This window comes from Aspergillus puulaauensis, chromosome 2 (assembly GCF_016861865.1).
Source record: "Aspergillus puulaauensis MK2 DNA, chromosome 2, nearly complete sequence".
In the NCBI taxonomy this organism is placed as follows: Eukaryota; Fungi; Ascomycota; class Eurotiomycetes; order Eurotiales; family Aspergillaceae; genus Aspergillus; species Aspergillus puulaauensis.
The window spans coordinates 490588-512584 of NC_054858.1; the positions used below are offsets into that span (position 1 = coordinate 490588).

The 21997-nt window shown below is 51.5% G+C and overlaps 8 protein-coding genes across 8 annotated transcripts; 3 read left to right on the plus strand and 5 right to left on the minus strand.

The window, feature by feature from the left end:
- Positions 1-1594: 1594 nt before the first annotated feature.
- APUU_20211S (Na+/H+ antiporter Nha1) lies at positions 1595-4759 on the plus strand (the record flags this gene model as incomplete). Its single annotated transcript, XM_041698827.1, has 1 exon — positions 1595-4759. The coding sequence occupies one exon, from the start codon at positions 1595-1597 to the stop codon at positions 4757-4759; it is 3165 nt and encodes a 1054-aa protein (XP_041551973.1).
- A 183-nt stretch (positions 4760-4942) lies between these two features.
- On the minus strand, positions 4943-6912 carry APUU_20212A (uncharacterized protein; the record flags this gene model as incomplete). Its single annotated transcript, XM_041698828.1, has 2 exons — positions 4943-6158; positions 6236-6912. The coding sequence occupies 2 exons, from the start codon at positions 6910-6912 to the stop codon at positions 4943-4945; spliced, it is 1893 nt and encodes a 630-aa protein (XP_041551974.1).
- Positions 6913-8810: 1898 nt separating this feature from the next.
- STE50 (adaptor protein STE50) lies at positions 8811-10418 on the minus strand (the record flags this gene model as incomplete). The annotated part of the gene is made up of 3 exons (XM_041698829.1): positions 8811-9886; positions 9938-10099; positions 10154-10418. 3 exons carry the CDS (start codon positions 10416-10418, stop codon positions 8811-8813), a joined length of 1503 nt encoding a protein of 500 aa, XP_041551975.1.
- A 2717-nt stretch (positions 10419-13135) lies between these two features.
- Positions 13136-13735, plus strand: APUU_20214S (uncharacterized protein; the record flags this gene model as incomplete). The annotated part of the gene is made up of 1 exon (XM_041698831.1): positions 13136-13735. One exon carries the CDS (start codon positions 13136-13138, stop codon positions 13733-13735), a length of 600 nt encoding a protein of 199 aa, XP_041551976.1.
- Positions 13736-14146: 411 nt separating this feature from the next.
- cdc48 (AAA family ATPase CDC48) lies at positions 14147-16901 on the minus strand (the record flags this gene model as incomplete). The annotated part of the gene is made up of 6 exons (XM_041698832.1): positions 14147-14736; positions 14792-16283; positions 16349-16598; positions 16668-16723; positions 16782-16809; positions 16867-16901. 6 exons carry the CDS (start codon positions 16899-16901, stop codon positions 14147-14149), a joined length of 2451 nt encoding a protein of 816 aa, XP_041551977.1.
- A 1020-nt stretch (positions 16902-17921) lies between these two features.
- APUU_20216S (gamma-glutamylcyclotransferase family protein) lies at positions 17922-18533 on the plus strand (the record flags this gene model as incomplete). The annotated part of the gene is made up of 1 exon (XM_041698833.1): positions 17922-18533. The coding sequence occupies one exon, from the start codon at positions 17922-17924 to the stop codon at positions 18531-18533; it is 612 nt and encodes a 203-aa protein (XP_041551978.1).
- Positions 18534-18813: 280 nt separating this feature from the next.
- APUU_20217A (uncharacterized protein) lies at positions 18814-19815 on the minus strand (the record flags this gene model as incomplete). Its single annotated transcript, XM_041698834.1, has 2 exons — positions 18814-19549; positions 19673-19815. 2 exons carry the CDS (start codon positions 19813-19815, stop codon positions 18814-18816), a joined length of 879 nt encoding a protein of 292 aa, XP_041551979.1.
- Positions 19816-20373: 558 nt separating this feature from the next.
- Positions 20374-21549, minus strand: APUU_20218A (uncharacterized protein; the record flags this gene model as incomplete). Its single annotated transcript, XM_041698835.1, has 1 exon — positions 20374-21549. The coding sequence occupies one exon, from the start codon at positions 21547-21549 to the stop codon at positions 20374-20376; it is 1176 nt and encodes a 391-aa protein (XP_041551980.1).
- Positions 21550-21997: the final 448 nt, after the last annotated feature.

Here is a 21997-nt window from a genome sequence, read left to right on the forward strand (position 1 = left end):
GCTGTTCATTATCATTTGTGTGTGCAGGTGCCTTACTGTTGTTCGTTTAGCCGAAGATATAGTCTCCATTTACTACCATCTTATGCAGGATGTATGTGCTTTTTCTGACATCTCAAGTGACCAGTCTATGCGCACCGGTTAGCCGTAAGAGTTGGGCAGTTTGGGCTCAATCGTTCTGCAGATGGGGGGCTTTGCTGCAGGGAAAGCGTTTCCATTGTGTCGGCAAGTGGGGACCAAATCGGACTCGGATGCAACGAATTCCCCGATCAAGTCAAAGGTCCCCGTGCCAGGCGCTGCAGAGAAGCCAAGCGTCCTATCTGGGCCTAGTGGCTTGCGGACCCGTTTTGGGGCGGGTCACTATCCGATTTTTCGCCAATGATGCTGCGGCGATCTTGGCAGCCTTGCAAGGCTGGGCGCAACCAAGTTCACAGCATAACTTCATCTGTGGACCAGCAAGGGATGCTCTGGGTGTCAGCGGAGGAATTCAGACTGGCAGTAGGATGGCAAATTGGTAACAAGTGTGGTGCCATGTGGGACGCCATTTCAGGAACCCGGAACTGCACGAGGGGAGTGCAGAATGATCTGGATCGCCATAAACAAGGTGTGCTGCATGGGCCTCGGAGATACCAGTACGTCACCGGCCTTGGTGTTCACTGGACTGGGAGGCGACTTTCAGCCGTCTCGTGCGTTAAACTCGTGCAGATACAATTATACACAAGAGCTAGCGGTAGTGCTTGCTGCTGAATGGAATGAATATGAATAGAACTCCAGTGAATTACTGATGCCTGCTGGGAGAGAGAGGTTCTGCCAAGCCAGGCTGCGTGGTTCCGACCGAGACTGAGAGCGGCGAGCCGTCTCCGGTCTTGACCATCATTTCCTCTCCTCTCCTCTCAGTCTCCTCTCCATCCCACGCCCCAGAAAAATAAGCAATTGTGCTGCCTCCTCCCTCCTCATTCGCCAGCGAAAAGTCTTGTCCAGGACGCCATGCTCCTCTCTGGCTGGGTCTCGCGCTCGATCGTGGTCTTGGCCTTCGCTTCGTAATTTTTCGGACCTGCCTCCCCGACTCCCTGCTGCCCAGACTCTCCTCTTTTCTTGTCCTCGTCTTGTCCTCGTCTTGTCTCCTCTTAACCCCCTCTTAACCCGTCTTGACTCTTCTTGTCCTCTGTTTTTCTCCAGTTTCGTGCGTTGTACTTTTTCATTAGCTCGGAGACCGGATCCGACTTGTTTGCTGTAGTCCTTGAGCTTTGCATCTAGGTACGTCCTTGGTTGCGATCGCCGCCCTTTCACCTGCTGGTCTTTTGCCCTTGGGCGCCCCCAGGAATATCCCTCCGCGTTTCTTTGCTGACCGTTCCTTTGCTCTAGACATTCCGCGCCCCGACCCTTGTCTTCTCAGCCGGATCCCTCCGCGGCCAAAGCATGCCATACTCCCTACTCTCTTAATTCCGTAGCGATTATTGTTCGATTGTGATGATCCGGCTGGAACCTGACTTTTACACGTCCAAGTACTGCTAAAGGGACCCCGACGACAGGTCCAGGAACTACGGGTACACTTGAATACTTCAGCGCGGCATACGTGCTATAACTTGTTGTCGCCATGGCGTGGGATCATTTGGATATCGATAAGCCCCACCTGGCCTACATGATCCTGGGGGGCTTCACGGGGTTGTTTATGCTTTGCTCTCTCTTTGTCAAAGAGAAGCTTTACATTGGCGAGGCTACGGTGGCTACCATATGTGGTATCATTTTTGGCCCTCATGCTGCAAACCTCTTCAACCCCAACTCGTGGGGAAACGTTGATAAAATTACTTTGGAGTGCTCACGCATTGTTCTAGTCGTGCAATGTTTTGCCGTGGGCGTCGAATTGCCAAAGGCTTATATGGAACGCCATTGGAAGTCGGTCACGCTCTTGCTCCTCCCTGTTATGACATGGGGCTGGCTAATTACCAGTCTCTTTATTTGGTGGTTGATTGAGCCACTCAGCTGGCTGGAGGCTCTCGTTTGCTCTGCATGTGTCACTGCCACTGACCCTGTCCTGGCGTCTTCCGTCGTCGGTAAGGGTAAATTCGCCAAACGTGTGCCGAGGCATTTGCGTGACCTTCTATCTGCCGAATCGGGCTGCAATGATGGCATGGCCTTCCCGTTTATCTACCTATCCTACTATATTCTACACTACCGCCCGGATGCTAACGCTGTCGCGCTTCATTGGGTTTGCATCACCATTCTGTACGAGTGTATATTCGGTGCTATATTCGGTTTCACAATTGGATATGCCGCTCGTCAATCGATCAGGTTCGCCGAGCGTAAGCAGCTAATCGATCGCGAGAGTTTCCTCGTGTTCTATTTCGTGCTGGCCCTCTTCTGCGCTGGCTCCGGTAGTCTACTCGGCCTCGACGACCTACTGATCGGGTTCGCCGCCGGCGTCGGTTTCAGTAACGACGGCTGGTTTACGGAGAAAACTGAAGAATCACATGTCTCCAACGTCATTGACTTACTGCTCAACTTGGCTTACTTCGTGTACCTTGGGGCTATTGTTCCCTGGGAAGACTTCAACAACGCTGCCATTGGCCTAAATGTCTGGAGACTTGTGGTCATAGCTATCCTAGTCATATTTTTCCGCCGCATTCCTATCATGCTGATTCTGAAACCCATCATTCCCGATGTGAAAACATGGCGTGAGGCGCTTTTCGCAGGTCATTTTGGACCTATAGGTGTCGGTGCGATTTTCGCCTGTATCTTGGCCAGAGCTGAACTGGAGACCGGCACTACGCAACCAGAAACAGAGGCCGAGATTTCTAACCCAGCAACTCACAACTACAATATTGTGCAAATAATCTGGCCGCTGACTACGTTTATGGTCATTTCCTCCATCTTGGTTCATGGCTCATCCATCGCTGTCTTCACCTTAGGGAAACGCATCAACACCCTTTCAATCACCCTGTCGTACACACAGGCTAACGAAGAAGGTCCATCTTGGATGAACCGTCTACCCCGTGTTCAATCTTTGGCTAAGGGTTCAATGTCCTTCCGCAAAGCTGATGACTCTGAGAACTCATCTAACGAGCCCGAGTACCCTCCTGGAACTCTGCCGCCAATCGGTCTTCCTGGTAATTTCCTACGTCGCCAACAGGATGATGATTCTAGCTCCGCCGTTGGCAAGGTGCCCAGCCGCAGAGCCCGTAGACGCCGCAGAAAGGCCGAGGGCGCGGGTGGCCCGATCAGTCAATCTGCTATTGCACCTATGCGACCCTCAGAGGTCGAGTCCGAAGATGCAGAAAAAGCACTCGGTGACTCCGAATCTACCCCTTCACCTGAGTTACATGAACTGCGAGAGGCGACAGTCAACGTTTTCGTGGAAGGTTCCGACCTTATCTTCGAAGACAAGGATGGCAATGTTCTCAAGACAGAGCATGTCGGCCACATGTCGACTGAGGAACAGCAACGTCACCTAGAAGGAGAACGGTCCAAGTTGAAGCTTGAGTTCCAGCGGTCACCTGATGTAACCAAGCCGGAGAGCCCGGAAGAGCAACCTACCGCAGGGGAACGGCTTGAACAGACCGTTGGCGAAAAGACTGACCATCCCATTGAGAAGGGTCGTCGGAAGTGGGGACGGTGGTTTGGCCTCGGCAAGGGGCGAGCTGCTGAGGGTGAAAAGACGAGCGAGGAGAAGGCTGCCGAGAAGCAGTCTACTTCTGCCCCTCCCCCGGGTAAGGGCCGCTCTGCTCACGCATATCAGTTCGGTAACACCATCATTGTCGAAGATGAGGATGGTGAGGTGATCAAGAAATACTCTATCCCGTCAGGCAGCAAGCCAGAGCCAAAGGGAACCGCGCCTGTCCGACGAGGATTGACCCGCATGGGAACCTGGTTCGGAATGGAAGAAGAAGGCGAAACGGCTCAGGCTGGAAATGCTGGAAAGAAAACACCAGCAAATGAGTGGATGGCTGACGATGGTCTTCGATTCACCCTTGCAAACGACGATGAGGTCGGCAAGCGTGGCGTTGAGCACAAGGGACAACGCATGACGAAGCAACAATTTGCTGAACAGATCCGAGGCCTTGGCCCGAAGGCGCGTCAGAGCGTAGTCGAGGATTCAGACGTTCCTGAGCACGTGAAGGACTTTGCACGCGGTGAGGCCCAGGAGGCAGAGAGACTGGAACGCCGCGCGTCCGCTCCTGGTGCTTCAGGTGCCGCACGTACACAACCTCATGATGATATCGAGTCCGTGAGCAGTATTAGTGACGGGGAGTCTGATTCCGAAGAATCGCCAGGCGGTGGCAACGTTGCCGCCACGCTTGCCCGCATCGCTGCAGGCACCGCTGCTGAGGAGCGACGTAGGGATCTGAGCCCTGAAGCCACATCCCGCCAAGCGGCTCCTCGCGAGCGACGAGACTCCGAAGACGACGGCACTGCAAGAGTTCCACCGTCCCAGCTCCGCCAGGCCGCTGGAGTTGCACGCCCACCGCAAGAAACCGACTTGGATGACACTGGGGAGACCCCAGCGGAACGCCGACGTCGTCTAGCCGCTTTGGGTGTGTCTAACTCAGACTCGGAAGACTCGGACGACGGTGCTGTTGAAGACAGCGAGGACGACGGCGAAATGCGTCATGTCCCCGGCAAGGTCTCGTTTGCTGATGGGACAAAGCTCTCTGGAGGCAACACATACGACCGCGAAGGTAACGGGTCGGGCCCGTCACAGTCTCGCTCCAGCCGTAACAGCAGTTCGATTTCGTGGGGTGGCGAGAAAGGTCGTGACAGTTAGGTGCCTGAGTTAAAAGGGCTTTTGCGAAATACTTTGTTTGGTTCAGTTTGGATGGCTATTGTATACAGTACATATTCTAGACACTGTAGAGGTTGTTTGGCTTTGTGTAGATACCTATTTCATCATTATTTGCAACAAATCAGTTATCTTCCACTTCTTCTGGTACGATTGTGACACCGTAAATCAAAGCTTTGATTGTCTTGATCTGAGCGGGTCTTCTTCCCTCAGAATTGCCGGCTGATCAGTCTGTTCGCTTACTGCAAGTGCTGCAACAACCTCCACGAACTGTTCTTCATCTGTTGAAGGTTCAGTGTATCCAGGACGCATCATTCTCCCTGACACAACAGCGAGAACTTGTTCAGCTTCCGACAGCTCAGGGGATTCGCTTCCTCGCCATGCAACGTGTGTATCTGGTCTCACCAGTACCAGATTTCGCTCCCAGATCTTTCTCGCATGTTCCTCATTCCTAAGCACAACGTACTTGACGGGGAATTCCAACCTTTCTGCTACATCCAACAGAGTCCTCGCCTTCCCAGCCTCTTCATAATCAGCAACAAACTGCACCAGTGTCCACTCCGGCCCAAACAGATCATAAATGCTCGTAACCCCGTCCCTCATGAACACATGCGGCGCCCGACTCCCCGGCCGCGTACTCGGGCAATACCTCTTCACATCCCAATCCCGACTCGGCGACCAATCAGGCCAAATACACGGCGAATGCTCATAGCGCAGGTCAAGTTCGATCCCACGATCCAGTGTCTCTGGCCCAGAAGCATCCAGATAGTTCTTGAGCGAGCGCCTCACCTCCTTCCCCTCTTCCGACCCACTGTCCAACATAGCCCAATCCTTCCGATAGAGCTCGGCAAGCCCAACATGCTCCATGAGATGCCGATGAGACCGGCGCAGCGCTCGCATCATCATCGGCCGCCTCTCAATCCCATATGCCTTCAAGAGCAACTCCCCTCCATACCCCTTCGTCACAGCCGCTAACCTCCAGCCCAGATCAGTCGCGTCCACAATCCCACTATTAAGCCCATATCCGCCATGAGGCGGACTTCTGTGCGCCGCATCGCCGGCGAGAAAGACTCGTCCACCATCCGTGCAGTATTTCTCTGCAATGCTGAAGTTTGGCTGCCACTCGCTGTGCACTAAGACTTCGTCGATGGTTATGCGCCAGGATCCGTTGTACCCGCCCAACACACGGTGGATGACTTCTCGAGGGTCGAGTGTGTTGCTGCTTTCTCCCTCCGAGAGGGGATAGTGCGCTGTGAATGTATCCTTCCCGTCTTGGTCTATCACGAACCCTCCAGTGGCGAGAAAGGCGTGCCAGAAACGCCCGAAATGGAGGGCTGCGGCGAGTTGTTTGGAGCGGAAGTGGATAAGATAGAGACGGACGGGTCTATCCCAGTCATCAGTAACTGAGGAGAGGGAAAAGGGAGAGAGGGGCGAGGAGAACGATGGAGGGGAAATACATACACCTGTCCGCCAACCATGCGAATCTTAGCTTCCTTCCTCACTGCACTCCGACCCCCATCACAACCAACAAGATGCCTTGCAGTCACAACATGCTCTCGTCCCTGGAGATCTACAAATCTTGCCTTCACTCTATCTCCCTCCTCAACAAGCCCAACAAACTTCCATCCACCCTGAAACCTCACCATATCACTCTGCAATATAACCTTCCTCATCCACCTCTCAAAAACAATCTGCGAACACCTCTGCCCTGGCTCAACAGGCTGACTCCCATCATTGACCCTTCCAATATCCCCCCTCTGGTCCTCCACACTGCCCACCCGCCACGACCCAACCATCTTCCCAGCAGGTGCCAAGGATGTAACGAATATACTATCGAACTTCTCCCCCGCCGAGACAGCGCCATCCAGCGCTCGATACCGGTCCGCAAGCCCTAGGATCCGCAAAAGCTCCATGCTTCGGGAATTTGTCAGGTCCATCTTTGGGTACTGCGTTGTTGAGTGGGCGGGGCTTTGCTCGATTAGCATGCTGGGGATGTTTAGGCGAGAGAGCGTGTAGGCGAGGAGCATGCCGACGGGGCCAGCTCCTACGATGAGGACTGGGAGAGATGTGTCTGTGTCTGTGTCTGTGGCGGCATTCTGGCCTGGGCCTGAGCCCGAGCTTGAATGTTCAGGGGCCATTGTTTTATGTTTAAAGCTTGGATATGGACTCGAATCTGGGAATATCGTACGTATTCAGGAATTGAGGAATATGAGAATCACACGGCTACGAACGACAATGTAGCTTCAAGTCTAGACTTATATTATATCCATTGAGGATCGATTAGCTAGAGCAGTTAGTATAGTAGCATGGTAGAAGCCCCATATGATACGCCATGGCAATATAGCAATACCAAGAACGAAGCTCTCCATCACCATCCCATTTATTCGGAACGCCAATAGAATAGCGGATTCCGGTCTGGTATCTCGATAGTACAACTCCCTGGTAGAAATTAAACTCAGCCCTAATGCGACCCCTCTCCACTATCGCAGTCTACTGCATTTAACTTTCTTTGTATGCGTGCAGCGCCGCAATGATCGACTCAGGGAGCTGACTCGAGCACGAGTATCAAAGTTTCAAGGGCTCGTTTATGGAGTGGTTTTCTTTCATCTTCCTTGAAATCGTAGGCGTTGCCCTGCTAGCGCCCAATGCCCACACTGGTGATCGATTCGCGTCGCAAGCACATCCTTCAACCGATTACCGACAGATGGGTCTATGTGGGCTGAACACCCACTTTATCCAGACGAACTCGTTATGAAAATCAGTGTGGATCGGGGTTAGCTTACGGGATTTGGAATTCCGGCTTGGTTTGACTCTCTGTAAACTGATTGGCCTTCTTGTTGAGGGTGTTGTCAATAGTGTGGAACTTCCCATGCATTGGTACATACCAATGTCAATTCAAGACAGTGGCCAAAGACAGCCGCTGGTTTTGATCTTGGACTGCAGGTCGGCTAGTATACAAGCATCCTCGACTCGTCCCATCCTCAAGCATTGGTGGAACAATTGCCTCTACGCCCACGGGCAGTCTCTCTCAGACCCGGCCTGTGTGCTCCAAACAAGCAATGGCTCTACTCTAGTGGCGCTCCACAAGGATGAGAAAACATGCACAAGGGTCTTTTATCCTATTCACTTAGTTTTCACCCCCAGAGTATTTCCGATAAAGTACGGATCTCTGGCGGGGAGTTGAAAGATAGGATTATTGATATGGAGTGGTACGAAAGTGGCGGGAAATGGCGTGGCAATGGGAGTCACCAAATCATCTATTGAATACTTAGTACCTTAGCTAGTACATTCCTGCCATTTCAAGAACTACCTACTTACAGCTTTTGACACAGTTTGCCCGATTGGGGCCGCTCGGTACAGACTCGCCACCTGGTCAGCTAATGAGCTGTACACCTCAATCACCATAAGCAGTAACCTATTTCTGAGTAAGGTTCTAGAATCCATAAACAGATATAGTATTTTAAATATCTGCTGTACTATAAAGGAACCCGAGCTCGCGTTTAAGAAGAAGGCTTACGCCAAGGAGATGCTAACTAAAAAAATACATGCAATGTAGCATCGGGTCCCGTACCGTCCCAGAAGGCTCCTTCCTGTTAGGTATAAGTTAGCATGGAAGGTGCGACGATACATCCTCCGCGCTAGGAAGGAGCTATGGAGACCCGGGAAGGGCTCGAACTGGGTATATCTGTTAGCGGAAGGCACGATGGAGACCCAGCCATGTTTTGTGACTGGACTAGGAAAACGGCCATGGAAACTTGTAAGGGTTTGGCTACGATAGACGTGAAAGCTTAGAAAATTCGAACTGGTCTAAAAATTCTTTTGGATATGCGGTATCTAGATGACAGTCACGCTAATGGTTTCGTTTCATATTTTCCCTTTCCAATTCCTTGCAACGCCAGACACCAGCGCAAATTCAAATAAGGGTATGATCTTGGAAGATGTAAAGATAAGACGGTAAGAAGATAATCGAAATGGCCTCATATTGAGGGGTATCTCAAGAAAATGATCAAGTTGTTTCCTTCCAAGTTGCTTGCCCTTACAGTACCCCGCCGGGGAGGTTGATCTGCGCCTGTCGTGTGTCAAAGTTGGCACTATTCGGCCCCGATCCCCCACTTGGCGGATAAGGACTGGGAGTATTGTTGTCCGGCGCCTGTTGTTGTTTTCGCAGCATAAACATCGGTTTCCGTCCTTCCTTCTCCAGTTGCTTGAAGAGAATAAGAGGCCGTTCTTCTAGCGTGAGACAACGCTCCTGATCGCCGTACACGATGTAAAGCGCATATTGTTTCCAATCGCCATTGATGTTATACTTCTTGAGAGCTGCTGGGAGGACTTTGTAGCACGGATCATCGACAGAGACACGGAAGGACTTGAAGATTTCCACGCTTGGAGTCTCGCCTCCGCCTCCGCCCCCTGCCCTGGAATCGGATCGTGACGGAATCTCCGAACGCGTTGCTGAGGATGGTGGCGGATTCAGGCGGTCTTGCCGAGATTGGGATTGTGCATTGTCGTTGTGGTGATCATGGAAGCCACGAGCCGATCCGGGTTGCGAATATGCACGGGAGGCCAAGGTTTGCGGGGCGCCGTAGTGGTTGCTAGGAGATGTCGGAGAGGGTAGGTTTGGTGAGAGTTGTGATTTTCCATTCATAGTACTGAGATGTGACGATGCAGCCATGGCGGCTGCAGATGGGTCAAGATTGGCACCGTCGTTGTACGTCCGACTCTCGTGGATTGAGGACGGGATATGGGTTGGAGAGCTGTTTTTGGGAGTGGTACCCCCGTGGACTCTTTTGGAGAAAGTTCGAGACATGATCGATCCGGAGCGGTCTAGGATGGTAATTCCAGAAGGTTGCCCTGTGAGCGTTTGTGCTGAGAGTGAAGAGTCATGATAGTTATCTGAGATCGGCACGGCGGTCGGCGGCGGTAGAGGCTGAGATTTATCCTTTGCCATTTTGAAGACAGGTAAAAGCTCCTCCCTCAGTCGTCGGTAGTCTTCGAGTACACGCCGTAGCTCGGTCTCGACGGTAAATATTCGCTCGTCTCGGAGTCGGACGGACTGGATGAGTCGAGCAATGTCTTCCTGCGATGCGCTCTCATTCATACTTTGATCCGCAGCTATCATAAGTTAGTAAGTAGCCACATAACCAGAAATATGAGGGAACATACACAGAGGAATGTAGTGGTCGGCATCAAGTGGGATATCATGCTTCACTTTTGTTTCGTAGACGCTCTTGAGTATGGTCAATCGATGTCCCACACTAGCAATTCCCATTTCCTTCAGCTCATCGTGTCTTAATGCAATTAGTGCATCTCCAACGATGCCGTTCTCTACAGGTGTAGCGTTAGTGGTATCCATCTATCTCTTGTGATTCCTCGACTCACCTATGAACGCTTGGCAGTATTGGCGGAGGCCCAGGGCTGCAACATAAGCCGCGCATTCTTCGGCAGTCCATTCGGTGATTATTGTCCTCGGGGATTTCGGGTTTTCGTCTTTATTCGCAAATGTTGGTGTAGGTTCCGCTGAGGGAAACGCTGAGTCGGGCTCTGAGCCTTCTGAATCTGTCGCTAAGTGCGGTGACGTGATAACGCTGCGCTCGTACTCGTCATCTGCATCAGAGTCTGCGTGATAGGAGGTATGGAGTGACATGGCGGCTGGTGGGCTTTACGACGTCCACGATGACGAAGGTGTGGTGGACGCCGTTTGAGTATAATCGATGCGGTGCTGAAGGCGGACTGACAATCCGGCTTCCGTATATATGGATATTCCGAAGGTGAGAGAATGAAGACGTATCATTCACTGTTGGAGTCAAGAATAAGGAGTGTGCGAGTGTCGGCCAAGCAGGTGTGCCACATGGAATGGCTGGCGGCGGCTAAAACAAGAAACTCGGGCGACTCGGGAGAGGAGGTGAAATTGGAGGGCAGTCGCTAGATAGGATCGCCGGAGTTCACAAACAAGGCTGATGCCGAATGAAAGAAGTTGAGAGCCGTGAGGAAGAGAGATGTGATGGATCGTTAGCGCGAGGAACGACGATGGTGATGAGCGCGAAGGCGGGGAAGCTCAGGCAGAGACGTCTTCTTTGGGAGCGGACTGGGGGATAGGCGGGAAAACGCCCGTCCGAAGCGTGAACACGAAGAGCAAAGCGAGGGGAAATATGACGACGGAGACGACCCCGAGATACGGCTGGCCGCAAGGAGACAGCGAGCGAGTCGACAAAGTTGATCTGCCTGGGAGACTCCAAAAGAAGACTCGAGGACGCACTCCAAGTCGGATCGCCGCACGTGATGCCACTGGCCAGTCTAGACAATCGGGGGGAGGGCGAAGGTGGACAGCCGCTCTATTAATACACGCGGCAGCACGCAAAGGATAAGCTCGACCTTTATCTCGACTCCAGGTTCCATCTGGATTCCAAGAATAATAGTAAGACCGTTTATTCGGCCGTTTGATTGATTTTCAACTACTCCTGTCCTTGCGTCTTCCCAGCCAAGCCAGCCTTCCAAGGACCATTCATTACCTTGTCCAAAACATCCAGTGGATCATTCAATCTATCAAGGAACCAATTCATCAAGAAGATTCTTCAAAAATAAATGGATAGGGGAGGCTTCTTCAGAACTAGCACCTCTTGCCGGCTCTAGATGGTCGGCTCGGCACGACTATTGCGCAGGCACCGCTACTAGTTTCGGGCGTCGAGTCGACCAAAATAATACGATCGATGTTGAATAATGGAGAGACATTCTTCTCCGGATCAATGATATCTGGAGGATTACCCAAGATAACTTGGGTCAACGCTGTCAGAATCCAATAGTGCCGGAGCCTTTACTACTTTGGCCATTTAGGGGCTCCAAATCCTCTGCCGCCATCCGCCTACGCTGGGACTCCTTTCAGCTTCAGGAAACGACGTTATTATTAACATTAATCTTACTTCACAAGTTTCTCCTGCCTCTCCTGTCTATTCGAGTTTTGCCACTCCCTGCAACGTACGGCCCCTACGTCAGCTGGCGTTGATGGCCCCTTGACCAGCCGTTAATGGTTGACTGCCCTGCGGTCTGATAGCAGCTCACTTTACCTATGGCTTGAAGACAACGAAATCGGATGTTACACAGAACTGGGGCAGTGCTTACCACGAGGAGACGTGATGGCTTGCCTCTGTATCCATTAAGCCAGGCATCTCCCCTTACGGACCATGCAGATGTAGCATCCACGCATCTCCGCATACATGGTTTCCCGCTTGCTCTCTTTTGTGGGCGACGGCACGATCAACCGCTAATTCTCTTGGATCGGGCGCTATCCCGACTTCCAGCCCTTCAAGTTACCATCGAAGCTCGGATCCCAAGCGCCCACTATATGGATGTGCTATAAATATCCTCACATCCGGCCTAATTCCATGTCCCTGTTTCCACGTCTGACGAAGGGCGCTTAAGCAGGTTGACCGCTTGCTGCAGCTTCTTGCTTGTGAGTTGCGAGCTATTGTAGAAACTATACAAAGCACTTCTTGTTAGAACCAGTAACTGTATAATTATTAATTACCTGGATTGTTCCGCTTACAGAGTTTTGCTAATTTGTTGTAAAATGAAAATTAACGATATGATCGGGACTCATCGTCAGATCTATATATCAAATGCGGGTACACTCGAAATACTGACTTTAGAAGGTTAAACTAAGTTTAAGGTGAATACATAGTTAGAGGAATCTCATTTTTCGTAAGCATGGGGTACGACAGGTGAACTACATTTCATCAAGAGACGTATTAGAGGAAACACTTTCATTGAATTGATTATTCTGGAGATTCTCTGTGTTTGGCTGCCTCGTAGCGCATCCGTCGCTCGCCATCTTTATTCCGCGCCATCATTCTACCGAACTTCGACCAGTCTTCATTTTCATCGTCCGCTTACCTCACGCCCCTTTCAGCGACCGCAGCTCTCGGCCTTTAATACTTCGCAAGTACTCTTGCGAACGGGAAGAAGACGGCGGATCAATTGCTGTCGCAAGTTCGCCGCTCATCTCGGCGCAGATCAAGCCCTCCTCCGCCTGGCGCATTTTCTCCGCCGACCCTCGACTTTCTCTATACTACATCTCCAACCAGCCCAACTCAGTACCATACAATTACCACCCTTTTAGCATACCGATTTCTCAAACGACCGACTTCGACTTCGGATCCTACGTACAAAGAAACCCGATGCTCCCCGGACAACCCTCTTGAACCCACCTACCACCGACGCCGACGCCCGCCGATACCGACACTGACAGACGCAACACCAACACCGGGTGACAACACGTCTGCGCGCCCTCCAAGAGCCCCCCCCCCCCCAAAGCCCACACGACAAATACTACTTCTTCCAAAGAACAAACCCAAAACCCTCCCAACCATGCCGCCATCCCCCTCTAACCTCCCGCAACCAACCCCCTCCGACCTCGAATCCGACCTCCTCAACCACCTAGCCACCACGCACGCGCTCGAAGACTTGCATACCACACTCCTCTCAACACTCCAGCGACTCGGCTGGACCGATAAAATCCGGCGGCTCTCAACCGAACTCCTCCGCGCAAACCGGTGCGAGCGGTTCGATGATGTCGTGGATGCGGTGGTCGCCTCCGCACAGGGACGATCACATCCGTTCCTTGTCGACTCCGAAACACAGAACAATAGCAACAACAGCAATGGGGATGTAGACGGGGGCAGCGGGTTCTCGTTCGAGAATGCGGACGCGCGGATTCCGAGCGTTGTTGTTGAGCAGGGGGTTCGTGCGATCAAGGACGTTTTAAGAGAGGTGGTTATACTCGAGGACGATGGGGAGGGAACAGGAAGCGGTGGCACTGGGGGTAGTAATATTGCTGTTGAGGTGGGAGGAGAGCGCACGGCGCCGACCACGGGGTCAAAACGGCAGGGAGATAAGTCGGCTAATGGTGATACAAGTCCGACCAAGAAGGCGGACAAGAAGACGAAACAGGGGAAGCAAGCTAAGTGAGTCTTGTTTTAAGGGTGTATTTTATGCTTCGGGACATTTTTTCATTGTATGGGCTGCCTGACAACTGCTTTTTTTTTTTTTCCTTCTAGGCGTTTAGGGTAGGGATTTCTGGTGTTCAGAGTGGTGGCATTGTACCATGATACCAGCCTTTTGATATGTACAACACCTACTGTTGCTTCAATTTAATGGATACATTTGCTGGGTCTACGTCAACTACGTGACATATAGCATGTCAAACCGGCGTGGATCGCGTCAAAGATTACTGGGAGTAGTATAATTCAAAACCAACGTTGTTCGTTTAATGATGTCGAGGAGGACTTGTTCCTGTCGCCAGGAAATTCTATCCCCACCTCGGCTAGATCTAACTAGTGTCGACACATAAAGCGATTATGTAGAAAAAGAAAATGGACTTTAATCGTAGAGGCTGTCATCATTACCGGCTTCACCAAATGTGTTGCCGCCGTCTTGCACTTCATTTGCAGAGGGGAAACGGAAGAAAGAGCTGCCGCCAGAGTTTTTGAGGCTCTGGGCGAAAGCTTCGTATCTGCGGATCTCCACATCGCTGACGGATCGGCGGGCCGTCTTCATGGCCTCTTCGAAGTGAGCCCGTGTGAGTTCTGGAACAGGGTCTTCGCCCTCCTCTTCCTCATCCTCCATCTTCACATCCTCACCAGCAGCCTCACGTTGCTTCTGGCGGTCGATGTCAAGAGAAATAGATTCTTTGATAGCAAGCTTGACAGCACGCTGCGTAACGAATCCAAGGTCGGCACCAGAGAAACCGTGGGTCTTGCTGGCAATGAATTCGATGTCGACATCGGTGGCGACAGGTGTCTTGCGGAGCTGAGCCTTGAGGATACCCTCACGAGAGGCCTGGTCGGGAAGAGGAACGTAGACCAGGGTGTCAAGACGACCGGGACGCACCAGAGCGGCATCGAGCTGCTCGGGTCTATTTGTAGCACCAATGACGAAAACGTTCTTCTTCGAGGTCATGCCGTCCATTTCTGCATTAATGTTAGTCTCGTCTCACGATGATCGCCAAAAAAAAAGTTCACTTACCAGTCAGAAGCTGGTTGACGACACGGTCGGAAGCACCACCAGCATCTCCAACGGAACCGCCACGTGACTTGGCGATAGAGTCCAACTCATCAAGGAACACAACGCAAGGAGCAGCAGCACGAGCCTTGTCGAAGATGTCACGGATGTTGCTCTCAGACTCACCAAACCACATGCTCAGCAATTCAGGGCCCTTAACGGAGATGAAGTTTGCCGCACATTCATTGGCAACGGCCTTGGCAAGCATGGTCTTACCAGTACCAGGAGGACCATAGAACAAAACACCGCGAGAAGGTGAAAGACCAAACTTCTGGAACTTTTCGGGGTGGTCGACGGGGTACTGGACGCTCTCGATAAGCTCGCGCTTGACTTCCTCCAGACCACCGATGTCTTCCCAGCGGACATTGGGAACCTCGACGACTGCAACCTCGCGAAGAGCAGAGGGGTTGGAGACGCCAAGGGCGTAGCGGAAGTTCTCCATGGTAACACCGAGAGAGTCCAAAACCTCCGCATCGATTGTGTCTTCGTCGAGATCGATAAGGTCCATCTTCTCACGGATCTGTTGCATGGCAGCTTCAGAGCAGAGGGAAGCAAGATCGGAACCGACGTAACCGTGAGTCTCGGCAGCAATGGTCTCCAGATCGACATCTTCTCCGAGCTTCATGTTCTTGGTGTGAATCGAAAGAATCTCCAGACGGCCAGTTGGGTCAGGGATACCAATGTCGACTTCACGGTCGAAGCGGCCGAAGCGGCGGAGGGCGGGGTCGATGGAGTTAGGTCGGTTGGTGGCAGCCATGACGACGACGTTGGAGCGCGCCTTCATACCGTCCATAAGGGTAAGGAGCTGAGAGACGACACGGCGCTCAACTTCTCCATTGGTCTTCTCACGCTTGGGTGCGATAGAGTCAATTTCATCGATGAAGATGATAGCGGGAGAGTTCTTCTCGGCTTCCTCGAAAGCCTTTCGAAGGTTCGACTCAGATTCACCAGCCATTTTAGACATGATCTCGGGACCGTTGATCAGGAAGAAGAAAGCGCCGGTTTCGTTGGCCACCGCACGAGCCATAAGAGTCTTACCGGTACCAGGAGGACCGTACATGAGGATACCACGAGGAGGCTTGATACCGATGGACTTGAACAGCTGGGGGTGACGGAGGGGCAGCTCGACTAATTCACGAATTTGAGCCATCTGTTTCCGGCATCCGCCAATATCGTCATAGCCAACTTCGTTCAAGTTGTTCTCTTCATCTTCACGCTGAATCGGCTCGCCTTCACTGTGGATGATTGTGTCCGGAGCGACGATACCGTACTCTGGAGGGTCTACTTCAACAACCTTGAATTCAACTTGCCTCATACCCCCTCGTACCATGAAAAGATCACCCTGTTTCACGGGCCGGTATCCATCACGGAAGTAGGGAGCAAGGTAAACGTCAAAGAGAGACCCAGTGAGGCCTTCAACCGTGTCTGCGATAGGGAGGACAGCAATACGCTTGGCCTGCGTGGGAAGGAGGTATTAGCGCCACTTTGTCGCCACATATAATAGCATTAGCAACAACTTACATATTTGATGTCAGGGCAAGCATGGATAGTGATAATGTCACCATGCTTCACGCGGAGGTTATGCCTGACAACTCTATTGATACGGACACTTCCGTCATCAAGCTCGTCATCAGCCAGCACAATCAGAACCGTCTCCTTGCGCTTCTTGCCTCGGACAAGAACTGTGTCGCCTCTGAAGAGTCCGAGAACGTCCATGGTGTTGTTGGAGAGGGAGATCGTGGAGTTATCATCGTTAACGGCATCAGTAACACTAATCATTCAAGTTATTAGCAACGCCCAAGTAACACCGTACGGCCAAATTAGCGGGGCAAAAGCTTACATCAAGCTGTTAGGCTTCTTCTTCTTCTTCAGGATAGCTGTGGATGTGTCGAGCTCCTGCGAAGAGTCAGTAATTTGATTCGATGCTGTTTCTCCTACTTCTATTTCAACTCACATCCTTCTTCTCAGCACCAGAAGCATCGCTAGGCGAAGGTTAGTTTAATCACTGGGCAGGAACGCAGGTGAGCATGATGACGTACAGAAGCTTCTTCTTGTGATCTTGCTCTGAGCTCATCTTGAGGGAAAGCGCGGTTAGATGATGGAACAAGGAAGTCGATTATGCAACGTAGACTCAAAGAGAGTTTACGCAGGAGGTTGACTGTGCCGGACCTGGAAACGTCCTAGCAACAGGAAGGGGATGCGAAAAGCGGAGGAGAAAAAGAAATGGGAGGAGTTCCAGGAGACAGCGGAGATGCTCAGGGAACGTAGCAAAGTAGAAAGATGGATGAGGTTAATAAAGAGAGAGTTGGAGGTGAGATCGGAAGTGGACAGAAGAGCTCCAGTTATGAAAGGTGACGATAACTCGACCGCCAAGGTTGTTCTGTTGATGACTTAAGCGCCCTCTCTTTGGAACTTAGTTAACTATGAGCCGCCACCGCCTGGGAGAAGCAGATGGAACCCAATCGAGGCAACAGCCGCTCTCATTTCCACAGGCTCTTCTTGTGTATGTCAGCCTTGTCGCCTTCAAATTTTGATTACACATATTAAATTTTGTGAATTGCCTCTCACTGAGCCCGCAGGCTTCCATGGGGTGCGTCAGCCTGGACAATGGATGAGCTCTCGCCCAGGGCCCCAAGTAGTTGGTGCCTGAGGTTCCCAGGCAGCCTGCTCCTCCATGGCTTAAGCCTTGTTGTGCCCTGGTTTTTATAAACGCGCACTGAAACACCAAACAGGCAAGGGAGCCTTGCGAGGCTTCCTTGCCCGTGGCCTTGTAATAGGCTGTGCGACTGGCATGACCTTTAAACATACCCCCAAGATATGGTTTCCGTCAGTCAGCCAACCTTTTGAAACTTTGCTTTGAGTGTGCCGTTCAAGCATGACCCAAATATACCTCGAAAGGAAAATTTCGCCTGTCAGTCCTGTCTACGTAGAACATTAAGGTAAGGAAGAGTCTCAACAAGGCTTCTCTGCGCTCTCTTAACCCCATCTTGCCAACCCGAGTGGACACAGGCTTAAGCATTACTCTGGAACTCATACCGTCCTTGTCAGAAATATTAAGAGGACCAAAAGACCTTGCCGGCAGTTTCTCGAAGGAATGGTACCTCGAATGCGATGCAAACCAGGTTATCCAGAGGATTTCAACGATGCAATCAAGAGAAGTCCTTTAATTGGCGACGACCTGAAAGAGCTCATAAAAGGCTCAGACAAGCCTCCTATCTTTGTCTACGGACATTTGATGGTCCCTAGAGTCCTAAAATACTTCGCAAACATGCGCGAAACTGAGAAGGTCGATATGGTCTACGCAACCCTCCCGCTATACAAGCTCTACCATTTCTCAGAGAACGAGGAAGCCGGTCTGCCGACTATCAAAGAATCATCTTCCCCGAGCGACGTGGTAGAGGGAATGCTCGTTTTTGGATTGACCTCAGAACAACGTAATGTCGTTAAGGAGAACGAGCTTGGACGACTGGAACAAATGGTCTTCGCCGCTGTCCAGGTCCAAGTATCTCAGATGGACAAAGTTTCCTTTTATGATGTCAAATGCGAAAAGTCGGTTGATGCGGGAACTTTCGTTTGGAACTCGAAAGAGAATGGCTTGACGCCTATGGACAGCTCTTTTTGGCCTATAGATGACTTCCTAAAACATCGGCTCTATGAAGGTATCGTGGAATACCAAAAGCTGGAACGGCTTCGAGACGAAGATTAAAGTACGTTTCTTGGGGATATATATTCATTGCTTCTTGAACTATGCGTTGATTCATATACCCGTCTGCTGAGTGTTCACAATATTCCAGCAGAGTTACTATTGCGTTTTTGTATCGTGTCCTTGCTGCAACTTGAAGTACAAGTTTTTGGATAGCATATCGAGAAATGAACAATTTGGGTTGTCTAAAAATCTATTTACTAAAGGGGTCCATCGAAAAGAAAACTTACAGACCACAAATTCCCCTCATATATACAAGACAATAACTTGCCTCAAAGAAAGCTCACAGCGTAGAAGCCCATAGGTCTGAGAAGCCCCAAGCCCCCGCCGCGAAACTCACATATCCTACCAGATGCGCGGGAAATCCAATTCCGTCCTCAAAACTCCAGTGTAGACACAACGGCGTCCAGCAAGCATTGTTCACAAGGCTCTTCTTCCAAGCGCGGACTTCCGCGTTCAACTCCGCCTGCTTCTCCTTCGACGCACCCTCGGCCTGGGCGTTGTTGCGCAACTCTCTAGCCCTCCACAGCACAAAGTACTGGAGAAGGATGTGTCCAAGCCAACCCCTAGTGCTCCAGAGCCCCAATTTTCCAGCACCGCCCCATCGGTCGATCACGCGCTTCGGGATCACGCCTTGGGTTGCAAGGAATGAGATGTTTTCGAGCGATTGGTAGATGAGGTTCGAAACGATCTGAAGCAGAGTCAGGACGTACATTATGGTATCGGACGGAGGAGATTTAAGCGTTTCCGAGGCCCAAGATATGAGAGGCGGTAGACCGAGTAGGCGGAGCGTGTATCGGGCCTGGGACATGAGTCCAGCGAGGGTGAGAAGCGGGGAGGTCTGTGTTGGTGTTGATGACGATTTCTCGGCCGAGGAACCCGATCGGACGCGCGCGAGCAGGCCAAGTCGGGTCTGAAGAGCGATCCAGGGTGCAGATGCGAGAGTGTGATGTAGCGCGTGGGAGATGTATTGGACGAAGGCGAAAGCTCGTTCCTGGCCGGATGCTGTAGACACAAGTCTATGAGTAGATCATTTGTTAGTCGAGCGAACGAGCGATAAGCAGCGGATGAGGTATAGAAACGGACGAGGGCTAATATCGGCCCATGTCGGTAATGTGTGCAGCTCAGATCGATTGCCTTACTTGTCTAGGCGCCCGTTAAGTTTATCAACTGTCCTGAGAGCTGCCAGCAACCGGCGCTGAGTAGCCTCTGTGGTCGTCGCTGGAGGTGAGTTCCCTCCGGCGGGGACCGGCTTCTCAGTGCTGGGCGCTTTGTCGTCTGCCATGGTGATGGGAGTTGGAGGAAACTGAACGGTCCTGAACGTTGTCCTGGGCCTGGCATGAAAAGAAATAAAAATGAACGAATCCCCCACGATCGACGGGGGTCGAGAAATTAAAAAGAGTCTCCCTACCTGCCGACTTGGATCACAATCCAAGCGGTTGCACCGATTCGGCTTGGTGCCGAGGCTCGGAATGCTCCCGTCGCCTTCAGATTCAGAAACCGACAGTTTATCACTTTTTATTTATTTCCGAATACTCGTCCCGTTTTTTATTTGACTTGACTCGGCTCGAGTGCTTCATGCGAGATGAAATGCTTACAAAAATGTAATTTAGTTAACTAACTATCCACGTCAGGTAAAATCAAACTGCATAGCAACAACACCTAAATCCCACCCCCCCTCTTAACTTCTACCCTCCAAGTTGTACCGAGGTCGGCCGTGCCTCCAAGCAAAAACCAGTACAGGTTGGGTATCGAATTCATCAGTCATTTCTGGCATCGTGTATGTCGTGGTCTCATAACTCAGAACCCAGATAACATTCCAGCGGACCTTCACGAATAGAGATCAATCACTATTACTGTCCTCTTCATCTCCGTCACCGCTAACTAGACCCCCACGTTCTGTATCATTGGACGCAGCAAATGGATCCAGCGGTTCGTTGCCCAGCTCATGACTTGCTTCAATACGAACATCAGCCATGCGGGATTCCATCTCCTCGTTTACCTCCCAAATTGTTGATAGATTGCTCATAAGGGCGACAATGAGAGACGATTCATACCCCGGAATGTACTGCCTATAGCACCGTCTCATGCGACGACGCTGAGACACACTATATCCGTACTGGGAAAGATGAGGTGGCACGGGAGGAGGTTTAGGAGGGCGTAAACCGAGGTTTCTGACAATACTTGCATCCGACATTGGTGTCTTCCAAAAGTCCCAGTCATTCAGAGGCGTGGCATTCGGATCGTCACAGATCGCATTGAGGCTAAGCCAGGCTCTTTCTTGGAGTTTATGCTCACAGTGATGACATGCTCTGAACTGGCAGCGGATAGGACCTGCGTATGCCTGGGGTTGGGTGAAACTCGGTCCGGTTTCTGCAGTGACTCGGCCCTGGTGTGTTGGGGAATGATACCCGGGCTGGAACTCAGCTCCCTGGCTGGGGCTGAACTGGGGGTCGGACATATCCATGTTCTTCTCCTTCTCGCACATTTCCAGAACTCCCAACTTCTGTTCAATCAACTTGTCTCTCTGTGCGTCGGTATATTCCCCTTCAAGAATCGCCTCTGTTATCCATTCGCTGAGAAGCGAGCCGGTCTGGTCGATTGGACCTGTATAACCCGAGGTGTCTTCAGTGCAGAGGTAGAACCAGCGCAGGAACGGTATTCTGCCGCATTTGTTGCATGTCTCGTATGGATTGATTCTCCACTGGCGCGTCACCGTACTGTGATAACAGTGCTCTTGATAGACGGCCTGGCGAGGGTCCGGAACCACAGGATTCATGGCAAGGGGCCGATAAAAGGACCGTCCTGTTTCGTGCGAATCTTCTATGTCTGAAAACATATCCTCCGTCGTGTCAACTGATTCCTGGTGTTCAAAAGTCACGTCGGGCTCCGTGTCTGGCGCCACGCCTACCAGGACTGGATAGGAACCCAGATCGTCGCTATCCATTGCGACTAGGATACCCAGGCAGGCACCAAAGGAGAGGAGTGTTTCGAAAGGGTTCTCAAAAGATGTAAACATTGCAAGGGCCTTCAGGAGTGAATGCCTCTCGGCGTGTCTTCAGCGCAACCCCCAGGCGCAACGCTCTGGTGCCACTCCATGCAACTCCATATGAGGGATTGAGCAAAATACATTGTTATGGCTCAAGCTATTTCACAGCAGGATCTGAACCACCAAAAACTTTCACCCTACTTCACAGGTAGCTGCCGATACTTAGCAGAGGGCATGTCTTTTTCCAATGCAATTGCGTCTTTTGACATGCCTGAGGCACCAGTTGGGCATAAAGACGCAGCATGCTTTTGAGCCAGACTCCAGGACAGAAGCCATGTATGGTGAGCTTTGTAGTCATTGCATCATTATTCCCATGTAGACACGCATAAATCCATTGCAAGACAATGATGTCCACGTACTGTCTACCGAGACGGCAGTTTGGAGGTCGGCGGAGTCCGAAGCCGCACGACGGAATATA